This window comes from Nerophis lumbriciformis, linkage group LG32 (assembly GCF_033978685.3).
Source record: "Nerophis lumbriciformis linkage group LG32, RoL_Nlum_v2.1, whole genome shotgun sequence".
NCBI classification, from domain to species: domain Eukaryota; kingdom Metazoa; phylum Chordata; class Actinopteri; order Syngnathiformes; family Syngnathidae; genus Nerophis; species Nerophis lumbriciformis.
In genome coordinates this window covers 838,665-863,121 of record NC_084579.2, presented here as the reverse complement: position 1 = coordinate 863,121, position 24,457 = coordinate 838,665, and the positions used below count along the sequence as shown (strand labels likewise).

The following is a 24,457-nucleotide window of genomic DNA, read 5'->3' as shown; positions in this document are numbered from 1 at the left end:
GAAATGTTTTAGATAATGTTGCTGATCAATTGCAATTATTGAATCTTTTCTGAAACAAGTTATTACGCTTCTGTTGTTTTATATGCAGAGGTGTACTTATAACAATCCTGGAGACAAATGATACTATTCATAGTCTCGGGGGAGTACTAGAACTTTTTCTTTCAAAGAGGTTTTTTAAAGGAGACAGAAGGTGGAACCAAAAGTTGATGAATGATGGGAGGTGGAGTGAGTCTTTGGAAGGTCAAAGGTCAACACAAACAAGACTGACTGACACCATCTTGGTACTTCATTGGACTCTGTTTCAGTCTTTTATTTTGAAGCATCCTTGGGTTACAAAACAAGTGCATGAAGTTGTGCAAAACGTAACATGACAACAACAGCAGTTTGGAGCGTCAGTCACAAACTTGGTACCATGAAAGAAGAAGACGCTCTGCATTATATGGAAAACATCATCTTTTAGCCTTTGAACTGTCTTTCTTTCCAAAGTTGTCAAAGTGAAAGTATGGCTTAAGCAGTGCAGAAAGTCAACATTTCAAATCATTTGCACATAAACATTTTGTTTTCGCCTTAAAGGAGAACTGCACTTTTTAATGTTTTCTATCCTTATGTAAGACCAGAACACCTTTTTATTTTGTTATGCATTCCAAATGGTAAAGTACAGCAAGTATGGGATGGCTAACAATATTGCTCCCACAAAACTCTCTAAAAAGTGCCAACAATATTCCATTTACATGTCGTGACCTGAATATGAACAAGTATTAGGGGTATTGTTGAGTGCTTTCAGCAGCGAGTTGGTGAAAGTTAATTCTAGATGATAAACCATGTCTCTTACCTGGATAGTAGAAGGTTGTGGACATAAACCCACAAGTTGGTCAACTTTGACATCCAACTTAGACCCGGAGATGGCCAGAAAGACAGGAAAATATGCTATTTTTTTTAACCCTTTGTGAGGATGATGATGAGTTGTTGATGTAAAGGGGAAGTTATAAAAATGCCATTAGTCTTTATCCCAGTGAGAGCAAACATTGTACAGTAAGTGATTATTTTATTATATCGGTAGTTTGTATATGTACGTTGTGATTTCGTCAGAATACGCCAACGTGTGCTTAAAATGATCAAAATATGTAAACATTACATGTTATTATGAATGTTACTACATGACATATATACTTACATCATGTATATATTACATGTTATTATGAATGTTACTACATGACATATATACTTACATCATGGATATATTACATGTTATTATGAATGTTACTACATGACATATATACTTACATCATGTATATATTACATGTTATTATGAATGTTACTACATGACATATATACTTACATCATGTATATATTACATGTTATTATGAATGTTACTACATGACATATATACTTACATCATGTATATATTACATGTTATTATGAATGTTACTACATGACATATATACTTACATCATGTATATATTACATGTTATTATGAATGTTACTACATGACATATATACTTACATCATGTATACATTACATGTTATTACGAATGTTACTACATGACATATATACTTACATCATGTATATATTACATATGAATACTATTATATATATTCTTACAGCGTGTATATAACATCTTGATGGAAGTTTTTGAATTTTTTTAGGGTATTTTATGGCAGGAATAGATCAAATGTCATTGCCTCCATTGTTAGCTGACTCTTGCTAGCGTTTATTAACAAGTTAGAATGCATAAACAAGAAACAGGTGTGTTCATTGGGATTGTGTATGATGGACAACCTCCCCCCAAAAGTGCTTGCAGTTCCTCCCCCTCACAGGCAGATGTTGATCTGATTGGCGAGCTCTCGGTCCAGGTCGTGAATAAGACTGTCAAAGTCCTTCAGGCTGAGTCGGCAGCTAAACGGAGCATCAAAATCCAAGACGTCCTCCACAAAGAGAGCTTTGCTTCCTGTTGGAAACCAACAAGCGGCGTGTTCCTCTGCTTGGTCCTCCTGGCGTTCACCACCTGCCCAGCACAACATCTTTTTAGACTGAAAACACTACAAGTGCTGGATGGGTTAGTCAGACAAGGAATATAAAACTAAGTTCCTGATGAACATGAAACCTAATCTGAAGAAGTACTTCTTCACTGTGTAAAAGTTGTTTTCATTCTTATTTCAAGGACCGAGAAAAAAGTTCACCTTCATCACTTTCACTTCCTGCCACCTCATCGTAATCAGCGTCCTGTCCTGACACAACTTCTTGCCCGCAGACGCTCCAGTCGCCAGCGTAGCGGTTGATTGGCGGTGGACTGTCCAGACGTGGGCCCCGGCGTGACACCACCACGTCCTCAGGGACAGGATGCAGGACGGCGAGAGGAGGAACGTCTTGGCTGTTGTCTGCCGGGACTTGCTTGGCTGGCACTGAGGAAGAAAACATCCAAGTGGGGTTAGGAGCAATTAAGAAGGAAAAGCCCGCCCACATCTCACCTGGCCATAGCTGCAGCAGGTAGTGCAAGGCCTCAATGTGGAGTTTGAAGTCCACCAAGTCCTGGCCGTGACACTTCAGCCCTCCATTCCAGGCCTCCTGCTTAAGGAGCACCGGGCCAAAGCAGACAGCCAGGTTTTGGGGCGTCATCCTGTTGGACGCGCTAAAGTCGGCCACCAGGCTGAGGTGGTCCAGCAGGTGAGACAAAGTGGCCTACAAGGGAGCAATCACACAAGAGGATGAGCCTCAGTGGGACTTTGACTGCTCAGTCGTGGTTCTCACCCTCTCCGGGGCTGGCAGACAGGACAGAAGTGCTACTGTGTTGTGGGCTAGGTGGAGGTCAGGGCTTGCAGGTGGGGGTCGTAGGGTCATGGCTTCCTTGACCACCTCATACAAAGTGGAGGTGATGAGCGGGGATGGCAGCTCCCGCAGGTAGTCTTTCAGGATGCCTGTCCACAAAGCAGCAACTAAGTCCTGTTAAGGTAAATGAGACATCTGCCCCTTGCATGTGAAAAGTGCTTGACAATAATCAGATGGAAGAGTTACACACAGACTTTGGACTATGATGTCAAGAAACCTTCATCCCACATTTTGGAAAATAAACCCTGAGATAGGCTCCAGCACCCCCCGCCACCCCAAAAGGGACAAGCGGTAGAGCATGGATGGATGGACATTGACAGCAATGGAGTTATTCCACTGTGAGTCCAATCATCCTCTTATTTTCCCTTCTGGTTCCTCTTCACCTCGGCAACGTCTGACCAGGGACCAGATGATGTTCCTAATTGCTCACCTGGACTCTTAAGCAATGTTTGCTGCCTCGTTCTTCGGACTTACACGTTATGGCTGGAGTGACCCCCCTCTCCTTCTTGTTGCCTATTTTATCCTCCATGCCGGACCACGGTCTCACTGATTGAGACCTGGTGGAGCGAGAACACAGGCTGCGCAGGTGTGCACTCACCTGTGAGAACATTGACGTCAGGATAGAGATCCTCACCGAGACAGACGGCTGACGCGTTCCTCTCAAACCAATCCCTCAGCTCCTTTTTCACCGCAGCAGAACCACAAAGTCTGTACAGACCCACGACCTGACAGCAGTTCCAAGAAAGGAAACTTTGGACTTCCATTCATTCCAGTTCTGAAGGCAAGACTACCTTCAGTCCTCTGCGTTCGATCTCGGCCACGGTCTTCTGGATGAGTAAAGGAACTGCAGAGGCAGAACCTTCTTCCTCCACCAGATGCCGCAGTTCCACCCCAAACACTTTAGAGGGCGCTGTTGAGGTTCTGTCCGACTGTGAACAAGATCTGGGTCAATGAGAGTCCACGACGGGCTTCTTGTTGTTCACATTTCAAAGCAGACCGTAGCAATTCCCAGTAGCGGCACCTAACACTACACATTTTCATATTCAGGCTTTCAAAATGTCCAGTTGTTACATTACATGAAGTTCAAATGACAGTCCAAGACACCAGTAGTTCAAGGAGTGTTGCGCCCTGAAAAGTGTTAATACACTAAGTATTGTACTTCTTACACAGCAGCTGTTTGATTGTAACATGCATATTAGAAGACAGTTAGAGGTGTTGAAATCGCAAATGCTAATTAGTAGCATGTCAATGGCAAAGCCAATAGATATTAGCATCAAGCTAGAGCATTTTGCAAAAGTGAAGCCTTACTTGACTTACGTTGGAGTGTTTTTGAGACACTTTCTTTGTTGGCATTGAACACGACCTAAAGGCTAAGTTGGCTCTCAGTGCTGCACGTCATGTACTGTGTGAAGTACTACCTGCACATCATGTACTGTGTGAAGTACTACCTGCATGTCATGTACTGTGTGAAGTACTACCTGCAAGTCATGTACTGTGTGAAGTACTACCTGCATGTCATGTACTGTGTGAAGTACTACCTGCATGTCATGTACTGTGTGAAGTACTACCTGCACGTCCTGTACTGTGTGAAGTACTACCTGCACGTCATGTACTGTGTGAAGTACTACCTGCACGTCATGTACTGTGTGAAGTACTACCTGCACGTCATGTACTGTGTGAAGTACTACCTGCATGTCATGTAATGTGTGAAGTACTACCTGCACATCATGTACTGTGTGAAGTACTACCTGCACGTCCTGTACTGTGTGAAGTACTACCTGCACGTCATGTACTGTGTGAAGTACTACCTGCACGTCATGTACTGTGTGAAGTACTACCTGCACGTCCTGTACTGTGTGAAGTACTACCTGCATGTCATGTAATGTGTGAAGTACTACCTGCACATCATGTACTGTGTGAAGTACTACCTGCACGTCATGTACTGTGTGAAGTACTACCTGCACGTCATGTAATGTGTGAAGTACTACCTGCATGTCATGTAATGTGTGAAGTACTACCTGCACATCATGTACTGTGTGAAGTACTACCTGCACGTCCTGTACTGTGTGAAGTACTACCTGCACGTCATGTACTGTGTGAAGTACTACCTGCACGTCATGTACTGTGTGAAGTACTACCTGCACGTCATGTAATGTGTGAAGTACTACCTACATGTCATGTACTGTGTGAAGTACTACCTGCACGTCATGTACTGTGTGAAGTACTACCTGCACGTCATGTACTGTGTGAAGTACTACCTGCATGTCATGTACTGTGTGAAGTACTACCTGCAAGTCATGTACTGTGTGAAGTACTACCTGCAAGTCATGTACTGTGTGAAGTACTACCTGCACGTCATGTACTGTGTGAAGTACTACCTGCACGTCATGTATTGTGTGAAGTACTACCTGCACGTCATGTACTGTGTGAAGTACTACCTGCAAGTCATGTACTGTGTGAAGTACTACCTGCAAGTCATGTACTGTGTGAAGTACTACCTGCACGTCATGTACTGTGTGAAGTACTACCTGCACGTCATGTACTGTGTGAAGTACTACCTGCACGTCATGTACTGTGTGAAGTACTACCTGCACGTCATGTAATGTGTGAAGTACTACCTACATGTCATGTACTGTGTGAAGTACTACCTGCACGTCATGTACTGTGTGAAGTACTACCTGCACGTCATGTACTGTGTGAAGTACTACCTGCATGTCATGTACTGTGTGAAGTACTACCTGCAAGTCATGTACTGTGTGAAGTACTACCTGCAAGTCATGTACTGTGTGAAGTACTACCTGCACGTCATGTACTGTGTGAAGTACTACCTGCACGTCATGTACTGTGTGAAGTACTACCTGCACGTCATGTACTGTGTGAAGTACTACCTGCACGTCCTGTACTGTGTGAAGTACTACCTGCACGTCATGTACTGTGTGAAGTACTACCTGCACGTCATGTACTGTGTGAAGTACTACCTGCACGTCATGTACTGTGTGAAGTACTACCTACATGTCATGTAATGTGTGAAGTACTACCTGCACATCATGTACTGTGTGAAGTACTACCTGCACGTCCTGTACTGTGTGAAGTACTACCTGCACGTCATGTACTGTGTGAAGTACTACCTGCACGTCATGTACTGTGTGAAGTACTACCTGCACGTCATGTAATGTGTGAAGTACTACCTACATGTCATGTACTGTGTGAAGTACTACCTGCACGTCATGTACTGTGTGAAGTACTACCTGCACGTCATGTACTGTGTGAAGTACTACCTGCATGTCATGTACTGTGTGAAGTACTACCTGCAAGTCATGTACTGTGTGAAGTACTACCTGCAAGTCATGTACTGTGTGAAGTACTACCTGCACGTCATGTACTGTGTGAAGTACTACCTGCACGTCATGTACTGTGTGAAGTACTACCTGCACGTCATGTACTGTGTGAAGTACTACCTGCAAGTCATGTACTGTGTGAAGTACTACCTGCACGTCATGTACTGTGTGAAGTACTACCTGCACGTCATGTACTGTGTGAAGTACTACCTGCACGTCATGTACTGTGTGAAGTACTACCTGCACGTCATGTAATGTGTGAAGTACTACCTACATGTCATGTACTGTGTGAAGTACTACCTGCACGTCATGTACTGTGTGAAGTACTACCTGCACGTCATGTACTGTGTGAAGTACTACTTGCATGTCATGTACTGTGTGAAGTACTACCTGCAAGTCATGTACTGTGTGAAGTACTACCTGCAAGTCATGTACTGTGTGAAGTACTACCTGCACGTCATGTACTGTGTGAAGTACTACCTGCACGTCATGTACTGTGTGAAGTACTACCTGCACGTCATGTACTGTGTGAAGTACTACCTGCAAGTCATGTACTGTGTGAAGTACTACCTGCACGTCATGTACTGTGTGAAGTACTACCTGCATGTCATGTACTGTGTGAAGTACTACCTGCACGTCATGTACTGTGTGAAGTACTACCTGCACATCATGTACTGTGTGAAGTACTACCTGCACGTCATGTACTGTGTGAAGTACTACCTGCACGTCATGTACTGTGTGAAGTACTACCTGCAAGTCATGTACTGTGTGAAGTACTACCTGCAAGTCATGTACTGTGTGAAGTACTACCTGCACGTCATGTACTGTGTGAAGTACTACCTGCAAGTCATGTACTGTGTGAAGTACTACCTACATGTCATGTACTGTGTGAAGTACTACCTGCACGTCATGTACTGTGTGAAGTACTACCTGCACGTCATGTACTGTGTGAAGTACTACCTGCAAGTCATGTACTGTGTGAAGTACTACCTGCACGTCATGTACTGTGTGAAGTACTACCTGCACGTCATGTACTGTGTGAAGTACTACCTGCACGTCATGTACTGTGTGAAGTACTACCTGCATGTCATGTACTGTGTGAAGTACTACCTGCATGTCATGTACTGTGTGAAGTACTACCTGCATGTCATGTACTGTGTGAAGTACTACCTGCAAGTCACATGGTTCCTGCAGAGAGAGTTTGATGTAGAGACGTCCCTGAGGTTCCAAGTTCACGCACAGCTGCTGACTTCCACTTCCTGCTGCACAGTGAGGACCAATGAGAATGAAGAGATGTTTACTCACCAATCACAAGGTTCTGAAGAGATGTTTAATCACTAATCACAAGGGTCTGAAGAGACTTTTAATCACTAATCACAAGGTTTTGAAGAGATGTTTAATCACTAATCATAATGTTCTGAATAGACGTTTAATCACTAATCACACGGTTCTGAAGAGATGTTTAATCACTAATCACAATGTTCTAAAGAGACGTTTAATCACTAATCACAAAGTTCTGAAGGGATGTTTACTCACTAATCACAAGGTTCTGAAGAGATGTTTAATCACTAATCACAAGGTTCTGAAGAGATGTTTAATCACAAATCACAAGGTTCTGAAGATATGTTTAATCACTAATCACAGGGTTCTGAAGAGACATTTAATCACTAATCACAAGGTTCTGAGGAGACGTTTAATCACTGATCACAAGGTTCTGAAGAGACTTTTAATCACTAATCACAAGGTTCTGAAGATATGTTTAATCACTAATCACAGGGTTCTGAAGAGACATTTAATCACTAATCACAAGGTTCTGAGGAGACATTTAATCACTAATCACAAGGTTCTGAGGAGACGTTTAATCACTAATCACAAGGTTCTGAAGATACTTTTAATCACTAATCACAAGGTTCTGAAGAGACGTTTAATCACTAATCACAAGGTAGTGAAGAGACGTTTAATCACTAATCGCAAGGTTCTGAAGAGACGTTTAATCACTAATCACAAGGTTCTGAAGAGATGTTTAATCACTAATCACAAGGTTCTGGAGAGATGTTTGATCACTAATCACAAGGTTCTGAAGAGACGTTTAATCACTAATCGCAAGGTTCTGTAGAGACGTTTAATCACTAATCACAAGGTTCTGAAGAGATTTTTATTCACTAATCACAAGGTTGTGTTATACCGGACCTTTAAAGAGGGGAGGAAGAGCAACAGTCCCCAGACAGCAGATTCTGGTCCTGGTCTGGTTAGACCCCGGGGGAGTGCTCGCTGCGTGTGATTGGTCAAAAGGAGACAAGTCGAGTGAGTCCAGGACAAACCAGCACCATGTGCCTCAGCAGTTTAGGACAAACCAGGACCATGTGCCAGCAGTTTTACCTGCAGACGTGAGCACCACCACTCGGAGTTGCCGCGCTCCCTCCAGCTCCAGGTGGAAGGTGTGGTTTAACGAGAGGGCGTGGCCTTGCAGGGTTAAGAGGGCGGTTCTCGCCCGAGTCATTCCGTCAATCTGGATGGCAAGAAAAATCTCTTTGCTTTCACGGCACCTGAGAGACACAACATTTTCAATTCATAAGTAGTGTGCACTATTAGTGGGTGTGATCTACCAAGACTGGGTGTGCAATTAATAAGGTATAAAGTAGTGTGCACTATTAGTGGGTGTGTTGTGTGTGATCTACCAAGACTGTGTGTGCAATTAATAAGGTATAAAGTAGTGTGCACTATTAGTGGGTGTGTTGTGTGTGATCTACCAAGACTGTGTGTGCAATTAATAAGGTATAAAGTAGCGGACACTATTAGTGGGTGTGTTGTGTGTGATCTACCAAGACTGTGTGTGCAATTAATAAGGTATAAAGTAGTGTGCACTATTAGTGGGTGTGTTGTGTGTGATCAACCAAGACTGTGTGTGCAATTAATAAGGTATAAAGTAGTGGACACTATTAGTGGTGTGTTGTGTGTGATCTACCAAGACTGTGTGTGCAATTAATAAGGTATAAAGTAGTGGACACTATTAGTGGGTGTGTTGTGTGTGATCTACCAAGACTGTGTGTGCAATTAATAAGGTATAAAGTAGTGGACACTATTAGTGGGTGTGTTGTGTGTGATCTACCAAGACTGGGTGTGCAATTAATAAGGTATAAAGTAGTAGACACTATTAGTGGGTGTGTTGTGTGTGATCTACCAAGACTGTGTGCGCAATTAATAAGGTATAAAGTAATGTGCACTATTAGTGGGTGTGTTGTGTGTGATCTACCAAGACTGTGTGTGCAATTAATAAGGTATAAAGTAGTAGACACTATTAGTGGGTGTGTTGTGTGTGATCTACCAAGACTGTGTGCGCAATTAATAAGGTATAAAGTAGTGTGCACTATTAGTGGGCGTGTTGTGTGTGATCTACCAAGACTGTGTGTGCAATTAATAAGGTATAAAGTAGTGGACACTATTAGTGGGTGTGTTGTGTGTGATCTACCAAGACTGTGTGTGCAATTAATAAGGTATAAAGTAGTGCGCACTATTAGTGGGTGTGTTGTGTGTGATCTACCAAGACTGTGTGTGCAATTAATAAGGCCTAAAGTAGTGTGCACTATTAGTGGGTGTGTTGTGTGTGATCTACCAAGACTGTGTGTGCAATTAATAAGGCATAAAGTAGTGGACACTATTAGTGGGTGTGTTGTGTGTGATCTACCAAGACTGTGTGTGCAATTAATAAGGTATAAAGTAGTGTGCACTATTAGTGGTGTGTTGTGTGTGATCTACCAAGACTGTGTGTGCAATTAATAAGGTATAAAGTAGTGTGCACTATTAGTGGGTGTGTTTTGTGTGATCTACCAAGACTGTGTGTGCGGGGTTAGGTTCCTACCCTGTAGAATATGGATAGGGTTAGGTTCCTACCCTATAGAATACGGATTGGGTTAGGTTCATACCCTGTAGAACGGGGTTACTGTGTAGAATACGGATAGGGTTAGGTTACCATCCTGTAGAACACATAGGTCATACTACACTTACCTATTTGATTGAATCTGTTCCAGACCAAGAAGGTGAACAGTCAGCAAACCTGTCATGCGCTGACAGCATGGTGAAGGCTCGGCGTCTGTGTACAGCTGGAATGAAGTCTTGTCGCCAGGCTGGCGAAGCAGCCGCTCTGGTGAGTCTCCGTCACTGAGATACCCTGAAGACGGTAGGACATTAGACAGTCCTCACTACTAGGACACATGCAGATTCCACACTTTTACCTCCTTTACTGGCGGAGCGTCCTCTCGGTAACCGCCGCTGTGGCAAAGCAGGAGGAGTGGAGCTATCCAGGTGATAGCGACTGATGAAGTTCTGGTCTGCCAGCTTCTTCATGGTGACTTTGTCTCCTTCTTGTCGCACACGAGAAGAGCGAAGGCTGATTCTGCGTCTCAGCTCAGGAAGTTTCTTCATTTTGAAGGAGAGTTTCCTCACTGTGCCAGGAGACCCCAATCTGTCAACCACACCCGCCTTTTCTTGGAAGACATAGTTGGAGTCTGGAAGGAAGAGGCTAGTTAGCATTCATTCATTCATGTTCTTGTTCAGGCTCCTATGCTAGGTTGCCAGGACACACATATAGACAAATATGTGCATGGAGACACACCAACTAACTCTTTGTGGACGGGAGAATATGTTGAGGGGAGCAAACAAGCAGAGAGTAAAGTCTCCACAGTCCACAGATTGTGAAGTAGATGTTAGTTTTCAGAACTAGTTTACCTGCACCTTCTGCTGAGATGTCATCCACATGCAGGTTGGTGGCGTCCAATGAAGGAGCATCTCTACAAGCCTGTGCTGAGCCAGTCTGCATAAGTCCATGGTCTATTGTACTAGCATCAAGACCCAGTCTCTCTGGTTCTGCTTGCTTCCCGTCCCTCTTCGTCCACACATCCTCATTTCTTGGCAGTCCAGCAATGCCCTCCTCCTCCGGGATTGGGTTGTACCAAATGTTTCTACCGCTTTCCTGATTCCGCCTGCAGGCCTTCTCCGAAGCCTCGGACTTTCCTGACGACAACACCCAGTCTCGACTGCTGCGATCCAAGCTCTGCAAATAGGCTCGCTGGCCGGACAGTTTGGTTCTGACTGCCACCTTTGGATCAACAGAACTTGCTGCTGGCTGGAAGAACTCCTGAAGTGGTAAAGAGCAAAATATGTCTTTTGTGTGGCAGAAACTTCTTTGGACTTTAGTTTCATGAAACACAACAAACTACATCAACAGATAAAACTATATCAACATGTCAAACTACATTAACTTATTAAACTACATGAACATACCAAACAACATTAACGTATCAAACTACAATAACGTATCAAACTACATTAACATATCAAACTACATTAACATTAAACGACATTAACGTATCAAACTATAATAATGTATCAAATTACATTAACATATCAAACTACATTAACGTATCAAACTACAATAGTGTATCAAATTACATTGCACAGCAATCTATATCAACATATCAAACTACATTAACGTATCAAACTACATTAACATATCAAACGACATTAACGTATCAAACTATAATAATGCATCAAATTACATTACATATCAATCGATATCAACATATCAAACTACGTTAATGTTTCAAACAACATTAACATATCAAACTACATTAACACATGAAATGACATTAACATATCAAACTACATTAACATATCAAACTACATTAACACATCAAACTACATTAACACATCAAACTACATTAACATATCAAACTAAATTAACGCATCAAACTACAAACCCCGTTTCCATATGAGTTGGGAAATTGTGTTAGATGTAAATATAAACGGAATACAATGATTTGCAAATCCTTTTCAAGCCATATTCAGTTGAATATGCTACAAAGACAACATATTTGATGTTCAAACTGATAAACATTTTTTTTTTTTTTTGCAAATAATCATTAACTTTAGAATTTGATGGCAGCAACACGTGACAAAGAAGTTGGGAAAGGTGGCAATAAATACTGATAAAGTTGAGGAATGCTCATCAAACACTTATTTGGAACATCCCACAGGTGTGCAGGCTAATTGGGAACAGGTGGGTGCCATGATTGGGTATAAAAGTAGATTCCATGAAATGCTCAGTCATTCACAAACAAGGATGGGGCGAGGGTCACCACTTTGTCAACAAATACGTGAACAAATTGTTGAACAGTTTAAGAACAACCTTTCTCAACCAGCTATTGCAAGGAATTTAGGGATTTCACCATCTACGCTCCGTAATATCATCAAAGGGTTCAGAGAATCTGCAGAAATCACTGCACGTAAGCAGCTAAGCCCGTGACCTTCCATCCCTCAGGCTGTACTGCATCAACAAGGGACATCAGTGTGTAAAGGATATCACCACATGGGCTCAGGAACACTTCAGAAACCCACTGTCAGTAACTACAGTTGGTCGCTACATCTGTAAGTGCAAGTTAAAACTCTCCTATGCAAGGCGAAAACCAATTATCAACAACACCCGGAAACGCCGTCGGCTTCGCTGGGCCTGAGCTCATCTAAGATGGACTGATACAAAGTGGAAAAGTGTTCTGTGGTCTGACGAGTCCACATTTCAAATTGTTTTTGAAAACTGTGGACGTCGTGTCCTCCGGACCAAAGAGGAAAAGAACCATCCGGATTGTTATAGGCGCAAAGTGTAAAAGGCAGCATGTGTGATGGTATGGGGGTGTATTAGTGCCCAAGACATGGGTAACTTACACATCTGTGAAGGCACCATTAATGCTGAAAGGTACATACAGTTTTTGGAGCAACATATGTTGCCATCCAAGCAACGTTACCATGGACGCCCCTGCTTATTTCAGCAAGACAATGCCGAGCCACGTGTTACATCAACGTGGCTTCATAGTAAAAGAGTGTGGGTACTAGACTGGCCTGCCTGTAGTCCAGACCTGTCTCCCATTGAAAATGTGTGGCGCATTATGAAGCCTAAAATAGCAGAAGGGAGACCCCCGGACTGTTGAACAACTTAAGCTGTACATCAAGCAAGAATGGGAAAGAATTCCACCTGAGAAGCTTCAAAAATGTGTCTCCTCAGTTCCCAAACGTTTACTGAGTGTTGTTAAAAGGAAAGGCCATGTAACACAGTGGTGAACATGCCCTTTCCCAACTACTTTGTCACGTGTTGCAGCCATGAAATTAAAAGTTAATTATTATTTGCAAAAAAAAAACGTTTATCAGTTTGAACATCAAATATGTTGTCTTTGTAGCATATTCAACTGAATATGGCTTGAAAATGATTTGCAAATCATTGTATTGCGTTTATATTTACATCTAACACAATTTCCCAACTCATATGGGAACGGGGTTTGTATAATAATGTGTCAAATTACATTAACATATCAAATTAAATTATATATCAATCTATACCAACATATCAAACTGCCTTAACGTATCAAACTGCATTAACATTTTAGAGTACATTAATGCATCGAACTATAATGATGTGTCAAACTATATAATCATATAAAACTAAATCAACATATCAAACAACATTAACATATCAAACTACATTAACACATCAAACTACATGAACTCATCAAACTACATTAAAGGGAACATTATCAGCAGACCTATGTAAGCGTCAATATATACCTTGATGTTGCAGAAAAAAGACCATATATTTTTTTAACCGATTTCCCAACTCTAAATGGGTGAATTTTGGTGAATTAAACGCCTTTCTATTATTCGCTCTCGGAGCGATGACGTCACAGGAAGCAATCCGCCATTTTCTCAAACACCGAGTCAAAACAGCTCTGTTATTTTCAGTTTTTCCGACTGTTTTCCGTACCTTGGAGACATCATGCCTCGTCGGTGTGTTGTCGGAGGGTGTAACAACACCAACAGGGACGGATTCAAGTTGCACCAGTGGCCCAAAGATGCCAAAGTGGCAAGAAATTGGACGTTTGTTCCGCACACTTTACCCACGAAAGCTATGCTACGACAGAGATGGCAAGAATGTGTGGATATCCTGCGACACTCAAAGCAGATGCATTTACAACCATAAAGTCAAAGAAATCTGCCGCCAGACCCCCATTGAATCTGCCGGAGTGTGTGAGCAATTCAGGGACAAAGGACCTCGGTAGCACGGCAAGCAATGGCGGCAGTTTGTTCCCGCAGACGAGCGAGCTAAACCCCCTGGATGTCTTGGCTCACACCGTCCCTTATGCCACCGAAGATGATCAAGAGAAGAATATCCACCCTAGCTTCCCTGGCCTGCTGACATGAGGGTATGTCTACAGAATATATTAATTGATGAAAATTGGGCTGTCTGCACTCTCAAAGTGCATGTTGTTGCCAAATGTATTTCATATGCTGTAAACCTAGTTCATAGTTGTTAGTTTCCTTTAATGCCAAACAAACACATACCAATCGTTGGTTAGAAGGCGATCGCCGAATTCGTCCTCGCTTTCTCCCGTGTCGCTGGCTGTCGTGTCGTTTTCGTGGGTTTGGCTTGCATACGGTTCAAAGCGATATGGCTCAATAGCTTCAGTTTCTTCTTCAATTTGGTTTTGGCTACCTGCCTCCACACTACAACCATCCGTTTCAATACATGCGTAATCTGTTGAATCGCTTAAGCCGCTGAAATCCGAGTCTGAATCCGAGCTAATGTCGCTATAGCTTGCTGTTCTTTCCGCCATGTTTGTTTGTGTTGGCTTCACTATGTGACGTCACAGGAAAATGGACGGGTGTATATCACGATGGTTAAAATCAGGCACTTTGAAGCTTTTTTTAGGGATATTGCGTGATGGGTAACATTTTGAAAAAAACTTCGAAAAATATAATAAGCTGATTTTTAATGCTTTTAACAATTCTGAAATTGTGATAATGTTCCCCTTCAATGTATCAAACTACATTAACACATCAAACTACATGAACTTATCAAAATACATTAATGTATCAAACTACATTAACACATCAAACTACATGAACTTATCAAAATACATTAACATATCAAACTACATTAACACATCAAACTACATGAACGTATCAAACTACATTAATACATCAAACTACATGAACTTATCAATCTACATTAACGTATCAAACTACATTAACACATCAAACTACGTTAACATATCAAACTACATTACCGCATCAAACTTAACAATGTGTCAAACTACAAAAACATATCACACTATAATATTGCATCAAACTACATTAATATATCAAATTACATTACCATATCAAACTACATTACCATCTCAAACTATAATAATATATCAAATTACATTATCTTATCTAAATATATGAACATATCTAACTACATTAACATATCAAAGTATATTAACATATCCAAATATATTAACATATCAAATTACATTAACGTATCAAACTTCAATACCATATCAAAAGATAATATATCAAATTACATTACATATCAAACCACATTAACATATCAAACTACATTAACCCATGAAACTATAATAATGTGTCAAACTACACTAACATATCACATTATATTATTGTATCAAACTATAATAATATATCAAATTACATTAACCTATCAAACTACATTAACATACCAAAAAACATTAAGACATTAAACTATAAGCTGAATTGCCCCCAGGGATCAATAAAGTACTTTCTATTCTATTCTATAATAATGTGCCAAACTACAATAACTTATCACACTATATTATTGCACCAAATTATAAATATACAACAAATGACAATAACATATCAAAATATAATCACATATCAAACTACATTAATGGATCAAACTACATTACCATATAAAACTATAATGATATATCAAATTACATTACCTTATCTAAATATATGAACTACCAAACTACATTAACATGTCAAAATATAATCACATATCAAACTACATTAATGTATCAAACTACATTACCATATCAAAATATATTAATATACCAAATGACATTAAAATATCAAACTACACTATCATACCAAATGATAATAATATATCAAATGACATGACCTTTTCTAAATATATGAGCTATCAAACTACATTAACATGTCAAACAACATTAACGTATCAAACTATAATAATGTGTCAAGCTACACACTACATTATTGTATCAAACTATAATAATGTATCAAACTATCAACCTAACTATAATAATATATCAAATGACATGAACATATCCAAATATATGAACATATCAAACTACATTAACGTATCAAAGTTACCTTGTCTTGGGTTTGTCTCTGAGCCTGGTTCTGCCCCAGCGTGCAGAAGGATCTTCTTTCCCCATCATTGGAGAGGAGAGACGTGGGCGGAGCTTCTGACCCTTGCCACACCCCCAGCGGCTTCTCAGACGTGACGTGGTGGAGCACCGGGGGGTCCGAGTCTGCCACGGTCTTTGATGGCCCACAAGTAAAAGGCTTCTGAAAGGCATCTGACTGGAGCGGAACATCTGTGGACCAGAACTTATTTTCTATTCCTACTTCAACATTTTGGAAGACTTCAAAACTTTATACGCTACAACATTTGTTCCTAATTTCAGAATGATAGTCGATTTTTCAACTTTGAAATATTTCAAACGTATTGGGGTTGCTGTCAAGCCACTCAATCAGAATCCTGTGTCTGGTGTTTGGGACTGATGGACCAATGTTTTGTGCTAAAGCTGCTGCAAATGTGATAGCACACACAAAGCTAAATGGTGTCTCTTAAAAGGCACCTGTGATGCAAAAGCAACTTTTCTAACTTATTGGTACCACTTTTTGTGATCTGCATGAGTCATGGTGGAGATGTTCCTTCATACTTCCTCCAAACAAGCCACTTGGAATTTGCTCAACTCGTGACGTCAGCGGATATCTCCACAGCTGATGAGGTGCTTAAAAAATTGAGCGCGCTCCACCCAAACAAGGCCACCGGCCTTGACAATTTCCCCTCCAGATTCTTCAGGGACTCTGCCTCCACCATTGCCCCGATCATCACGCATATAATAAACCTCTCAATTTCACAAGGCCAAGTACCAAAAGATTTTAAGATAGCAAGAGTAACTCCCCTCTTTAAAAAAGGAAGCAAATTGGAACCTGGCAACTACCGACCTGTTTCTATTCTCAGTTCCATTTCCAAAGTCATGGAAAAAATAGTTTATGACCAGGTCGATGGTTACCTTGCCACTAATAAACTCATGTACAAATTACAATCCGGCTTCAGAACTAACCACTCCACTGACACATGCCTTCTCTATCTGACTTCAGAACTAACCACTCCACTGACACATGCCTTCTCTATCTGACTTCAGAACTAACCACTCCACTGACACATGCCTTCTCTATCTGACTTCAGAACTAACCACTCCACTGACACATGCCTTCTCTATCTGACTTCAGAACTAACCACTCCACTGACACATGCCTTCTCTATCTGACTTCAGAACTAACCACTCCACTGACACATGCCTTCTCTATCTGACTTCAGAACTAACCACTCCACTGACACATGCCTTCTCTATCTGACTTCAGAACTAACCACTCCACTGACACATGCCTTCTCTATCTGACTTTAGAACTAACCACTCCACTGACACATGCCTTCTCTATCTGACTTCAGAACTAACCACTCCACTGACACATGCCTTCTCTATCTGACTTCAGAACTAACCACTCCACTGACACATGCCTTCTCTATGTGAGCGACCACATCAAACATGAGGTGGACGTGGGCATGGTCATGCTGGACCTTCAGAAGGCCTTTGACAGCGTTAACCACGCTATACTGTTGGATAAGCTCAGCGCAATCGGATTTGATAAAACCTCATGGAGCTGGATGCAATCTTACTTGGAGGGGAGGGAACAGGTGGTAGAGGTGAACGGCACTGTGTCCCCCCCCTCTCAGTGTGCTGTGGAGTCCCCCAAGGCAGTGTATTGGGGCCTTTACTGTTCCTAATATACATAAAGGACTTGTCATCAGCATGCGACTGTGAATTGTTCTTGTTTGCGGATGACTCGGCCCTGCTGGTATCAGACAAGGACAAGTCACAGGTGGAGAAAATCCTCAGTGCTGAACTCTGTAGAACTTGCACCTGGCTCGCTGACAACAAGCTATCCATACACTTGGGTAAAACTGAATCCATCCTGTTTGGGTCCCACATCAACCTTAAGAAAGTCAATGACTTCACTATAAAAGTGGGTGACATTGTTATCACCAGGAAGGATGAGGTCACCTACCTAGGTTCCATTCTAGAGGCTAATCTTTCCTGTGATAAAATGGCAACCAAGGTCATCAAAAAGGTCAACCAACGAACGAGATTTCTCTACAGAATCTCCTCTCTGGTCAACAAAAGCACCATGAAGATTCTAGCGGGAAGTCTCGTTCAACCCTTTTTCCATTACGCATGCACCTCCTGGTACCCTAGCACCTCCAAAACCCTCAAATCTAGACTCCAAACATCCCAGAACAAGCTAGTCAGATTACTTCTAGACCTCCACCCCAGATCACACCTCACTCCTACCCACTTCTCCAAAGTGGGCTGGCTCAGGGTGGAGGACAGAGTAAACCAACTTGCACTGAGCCTAGTCTATAAAATCCGCTACACCTCCCTGATACCGAAGTACATGTCAAACTACTTCCTTAACGTAAATGAGCGCCATAACCACAACACCAGGGGGAGCTCCACTAACCACGTTAAACCCAGATTCCCATCTAACAAAGGTCTTAACTCATTCTCTTTCTATGTCACATCAATGTGGAATGCACTCCCAACAGGTATAAAAGAAAGGGCATCTCTATCCTCCTTCAAAACCGCAATAAAAGTACCGTATTTTCCGCACCATAAGCCGCCCTGGGTTAAAAGCCGCGCCTTCAATGAACGGCATATTTCAAAACTTTGTCCACCTATAAGCCGCCCCGTGTTATAAGCCGCATCTAACTGCGCTAAAGGGAATGTCAAAAAAACAGTCAGATAGGTCAGTCAAACTTTAATAATATATTAAAAACCAGCGTTCTAACAACTCTGTTCACTCCCAAAATGTACGGTAATGTGCAAATGTGCAATCACAAACATAGTAAAATTCAAAATAGTGCAGAGCAATAACATCGATAACTTAATGTTGCTCGAACGTTAATGTCACAACACACAAAATAAACATAACGCTCACTTTCTGAAGTTATTCTTCATTCATAAATCCCTCGAATTATTCTCCTTCGTTGTCCGAATTAAAAAGTTGGGCGAATACGGGATCCAAAATGGCCGGCTCCGTCTCGTCGAATATATATATATATATATATATAATAAGGTTATCCAAAAAATAGTGCTCGATACCGTAGTAGAGCGCAATATATGTATGTGTGGGAAAAAAAATCACAAGACTATTTCATCTCTACAGGCCTGTTTCATGAGGGGGGGTACCCTCAATCGTCAGGAGAATCTCCTGACGATTGAGGGTACCCCCCCTCATGAAACAGGCCTGTAGAGATGAAATAGTCTTGTGATTTTTTTTCCCACACATACATATATATATATATATATATATATATATATATATATATATACACATATATATATATATATATATATATATATATATATATATACATATATATATATATATATATATATATATATATATATATATATATATATATTAGCGCGTATATAGGAGTATATAATGGATATGCTAAAGATTGACAAAATAATTTTGAAGTAAACGGAGGACATTTTTCTCTGAAATATGGAGAAGCTGCTGATGGTGTGGTCCTCTGTTAGACTTAGACTTCCTTTTTATTGTCATTCAAATTTGAACTTTACTGTACAGATAAGAACAAAATTTCGTTACATAAGCTCATGGTAGTGCAGGATAAAAAAGCAATAAGGTGCATATATAAATAAATAAATATATATAAATAAATAATATATATAATATATATATAAAATAAATACCGTATTTTTCGGAGTATAAGTTGCACCGGAGTATAAGTCGCATCTGCCGAAAATGCATAATAAAGAAGGAAAAAAACATATATAAATCGCCCTGGAGCCCGGCCAAACTATGAAAAAAACTGCGACTTATAGTCCGAAAAATACGGTAAATATATATAAATATATATAAATAAATAAATAGATTACTGTACAGATAAATATATTGCACTTTTTCACATGCGTTCACGTTTATGGATGTATGTTATATTGTCTTTTTTATTCCAGCGAGTTAATCCATTTTGGGGGGAGTTGAGGGGATCATTTAATTTAATTATGATGCGTTCAAGAGTCTTACGGTCTGAGGGAAGAAGCTGTTACAGAACCTGGAGGTTCTGCTTCGGAGGCTACGGAACCTTTTTCTAGAGTCCAGCAGTGAAAAAAGTCCTTGGTGGGGGTGGGAGGAGTCTTTGTTGAAACATTATTATTTTTGTGTTACTTAAAATACCATAGATATTTGGTTGTAGAACATACAGTATTTTAATTCTATTTAACATTTGTCATAAAAGTATATTTATAAGTACAGTATGTAATACTATGTAACATTTGTCATATAAGTACATTTAGAAGTACAGTATGTACTACTGTGTAACATTGGTCACATAATTACATTTAGAAGTGATACTATGTAACATTTGTCATATAAGTACATGTAGATGTACAGTATGTAATACTATGTAACATTTGTCATATAAGTACATGTAGAAGTACAGTATGTACTACTATGTAACATTTGTCATATAAGTACATTTAGAAGTACAGTATGTAATATTAAGTACATTTAGAAGTACAGTATGTAATACTATGTAACATTTGTCATATAAGTACATGTAGAAGTACAGTATGCAATACTATGTAACATTTGTCATATAAGTACATGTAGAAGTACAGTATGTACTACTATGTAACATTTGTCATATAAGTACATTTAGAAGTACAGTATGTAATATTACCGTATTTTCCGCACTATAAGGCGCACCGGATTATTAGCCGCACCTTCTATGAATTACATATTTCATAATTTTGTCCACCAATAAGCCGCCCCGGACTAAAAGCCGCGCCTACGCTGCGCTAAAGTGAATGTCAAAAAAACGCTGCGCTAAAGTGAATGTCAAAAAAACAGTCAGATAGTTCAGTCAAACTTTAATAATATATTGAAAACCAGCGTTCTAACAACTCTGTCCCAAAATGTACGCAAATGTGCAATCACAAACATAGTAAAATTCAAAATGGTGTAGAGCAATAAATAGCAACATAATGTTGCTCGAACGTTAATGTCACAACACACAAAATAAACATAGCGCTCACCTTCTGAAGTTATTCTTCATTCGTAAATCCTTCGAATTCTTCGTCTTCGGTGTCCGAATTGAAAAGTTGTGCAAGCGTGGGATCCAAAAATGGCCGGCTCCGCCTCGTAGAAGTCATCGGATTCAGTGTCGCTGTTGTTGTGCAGCAGTTCTGTGAATCCTGCCTTCCGGAAAGCTCGGACCACAGTTGTGACCGAAACTATCTGCCCAGGCATTTACGATCCACTGGCAGATGTTGGCGTATGTCGACCGGCGCTATCTGCCCGTCTTAGTGAAGGTGTGTTCGCCTTCGGAGCTGTGTGAAAAAAGCCACCCGGCCTCTTCGCGTAAACTTCCCTTAACCACTCGCTCATCTTTTCTTCATCCATCCATCCCTTCGAGTTAGCTTTTATGATGACGCCGGCTGGAAAGGTCTCTTTTGGATGGGTGGAAGTTAGCATGGCAAGCTAGAACCACAGTGAAGGATGACTCCTCATTCCCTGTGGTGCGAATATTCACCGTACGTGCTCCCGTTCCACAGTGCAGTTCACAGGAATATCAGTTGCTGTGAAATACGGTAGTAATCCGTGTGCGGATGGAGAGATTGCGTCTTTTTATGAACCGGATCCTTGTCCTTTGTAGGAGCCATTTTGTGGTCTTTACAGATGTAAACAGGAAATGAAACGTACGGTGATATCCGCGCGTTTTTTCTTCTTCTTCCGGGGGCGGGTGAAGCGCTTCCTGTTCTATGGGGGCGGGTGCTTTCCTTGGCGGTTGCTTGCGTAGAAGAAGAAGCGCTTCCTGTTCTACCGGGAAAAAAGATGGCGGCTGTTTACCGAAGTTGCGAGACCGAAACTTTATGAAAATGAATCGTAATAAAGCGCACCGGGTTATTAGGCGCACTGTCAGCTTTTGAGAAAAATTGTGGTTTTTAGGTGCGCCTTATAGTGCGGAAAATACGGTAAGTACATTTAGAAGTACAGTATGTAATACTGTGTAACATTTGTCATATAAGTACATTTAGAAGTACAGTATGTACTACTGTGTAACATTTGTCATATAAGTACATTTAGAAGTGATACTATGTAACATTTGTCATATAAGTATAATTGAGCTGGGATAGGCTCCAGCTTTCCTGTGACTGTAATAAAGATTAGCACTTTAGAAAATGGAGGGTTAGGGTTTTGATAGTACATGTAATATCAGTCATATTTGGAATATGCTGTCATCTAATAAGTATACAATAATATCTCCAGGGTAAGTTTATTTCTAATAAATGTAATAAATGTTAGATATGTAGCATTTATGTAATATAAATGTAATAAATGTTAGATATGTAGCATTTATGTAATATAAATGTAATAAATGTTATATATGTAGCATACATGTCATATAAATGTAATAAATGTTAGCTATGTAGCATATCCATCCATCCATCCATTTTCTACCGCTTGTCCCTTTTTGGGGTTGCGGGGGGTGCTGGAGCCTATCTCAGGTGCATTCGGGCGGAAGGCGGGGTACACCCTGGACAAGTCGGCACCTCATCGCAGTGCATGTCTTTGGAGGAGGGGGGTGGGGGGGGGGCTATCCCCAGGTGCCTGTCTTTGGAGGTGGGAGGGGCCTAAGCCCAGGTGCATGTCTTTGGCGGTGGGAGGAAGCCGGAGTACCCGGAGGGAACCCACGCAGTCACGGGGAGAACATGCAAACTCCACACAGAAAGATCCCGAGCCCGGGATTTAACTCAGGACTACTCAGGACCTTCGTATTGTGAGGCACATGCACTAACCCCTCTTCCACCGTGCTGCCCCAGCTATGTAGCATACATGTCATATAAATGTAATAAATGTTGGATATGTAGCATACATGTAATATAAATGTAATAAATGTTAGATATGTAGCATACATGTCACATAAATGTAATAAATGTTAGATATGTAGCATACATGTCATATAAATGTAATAAATGTTAGATATGTAGTATATATGTAATATAAATGTAATAAATGTTAGATATGTAGCATATATGTAATATAAATGTAATAAATGTTAGATATGTAGTATATATGTAATATAAATGTAATAAATGTTGGATATGTAGCATACATGTAATATAAATGTAATAAATGTTAGATATGTAGCATACATGTCATATAAATGTAATAAATGTTAGATATGTAGCATACATGTCATATAAATGTAATAAATGTTAGATATGTAGTATATATGTAATATAAATGTAATAAATGTTAGATATGTAGCATATATGTAATATAAATGTAATAAATGTTAAATATGTAGCATATATGTAATATAAGTTATCATATACGCACAACGTAGGAGAGCTGAGAGAGTGGGGGAAGGGGAAAAGTACACTTGTGTGTTTGCACATCAATGAAGTCTCTGTTTTATCCATCAAACACACTGCTGCTATTCACTATTCATCACACGCACGCACGCACGCACGCACGCACGCACGCACGCACGCACGCACACACACACACACACACAGTATCAAGAAGAGGCGAGGCAGATGAAGAATGCAGAAAGTGAAAGTTTGTGGCAGTGAAGTGAGTGTCAGAAGATTTGATCATGAATAAATAAAATAATAAAGTGTAGATGAAATATTTGTGACAGTCAAGTCTGAGCCGATTGCGAGTCTGCGATGCTCACCGTGGACTTGGCGCTCGGTCTTCCTGCGGGACTTGTTCTTGCCTCGCAGTCGAGACAACGTCCTCTTGAGCAGAGGCTGGGCCATGCTGGACCTCGGCCTGCAGCTTCTGGGGACCAGTCCTTCACTCCTTCATCATGTTTTCCCACACAAAGTGGACCTCGGTCTGCAGCTTCTGGAGGACCAGTCCTTCACTCCTTCATCATGTTTCCCCACACAAAGTGGACCTCGGTCTGCAGCTTCTGGGGACCAGTCCTTCACTCCTTCATCATGTTTTCCCTCACACAGTGGACCTCGGTCTGCAGCTTCTGGGGGACCAGTCCTTCACTCCTTCATCATGTTTCCCCACACAAAGTGGACCTCGGTCTACAGCTTCTGGGGACCAGTCCTTCACTCCTTCATCATGTTTTCCCACACATGGTTTA

General features: G+C 40.9%; 1 protein-coding gene across 3 annotated transcripts; it reads right to left on the bottom strand.

The window, feature by feature from the left end:
* Positions 1-294: 294 nt before the first annotated feature.
* On the bottom strand, positions 295-24,457 carry LOC133620046 (rho GTPase-activating protein SYDE1). Of its 3 annotated transcripts, none has more exons than XM_061981216.1 (14): positions 24,035-24,457; positions 16,342-16,568; positions 10,891-11,299; positions 10,398-10,670; positions 10,171-10,333; positions 8,545-8,711; positions 8,356-8,436; positions 7,336-7,427; positions 3,619-3,756; positions 3,426-3,552; positions 2,750-2,916; positions 2,470-2,680; positions 2,182-2,403; positions 295-2,006 (listed from the first exon to the last, which is right to left on the bottom strand). In XM_061981216.1, the coding sequence occupies exons 1-14, from the start codon at positions 24,117-24,119 to the stop codon at positions 1,813-1,815; spliced, it is 2,556 nt and encodes an 851-aa protein (XP_061837200.1). In that variant the 5' UTR covers positions 24,120-24,457; the 3' UTR covers positions 295-1,812. The 3 variants fall into 3 exon arrangements, with proteins under 3 accessions (XP_061837200.1, XP_061837201.1, XP_061837202.1); XM_061981217.1 differs by having other exon boundaries at positions 7,336-7,424; XM_061981218.1 differs by having other exon boundaries at positions 10,897-11,299.

Bases quoted from the DNA above. Each gene is read 5' to 3' on its own strand.
- LOC133620046 (XM_061981216.1), bottom strand. From the start codon at position 24,119: ATGGCCCAGCCTCTGCTCAAGAGGACGTTGTCTCGACTGCGAGGCAAG. The intron at 8,437-8,544 runs GTAAAACTGCTG...AATCACACGCAG, and splicing joins GGTGGTGCTCACGTCTGCAG to CGAGCACTCCCCCGGGGTCT. The intron at 7,428-8,355 runs GTCCGGTATAAC...CTCACTGTGCAG, and splicing joins TCTTCCTCCCCTCTTTAAAG to CAGGAAGTGGAAGTCAGCAG.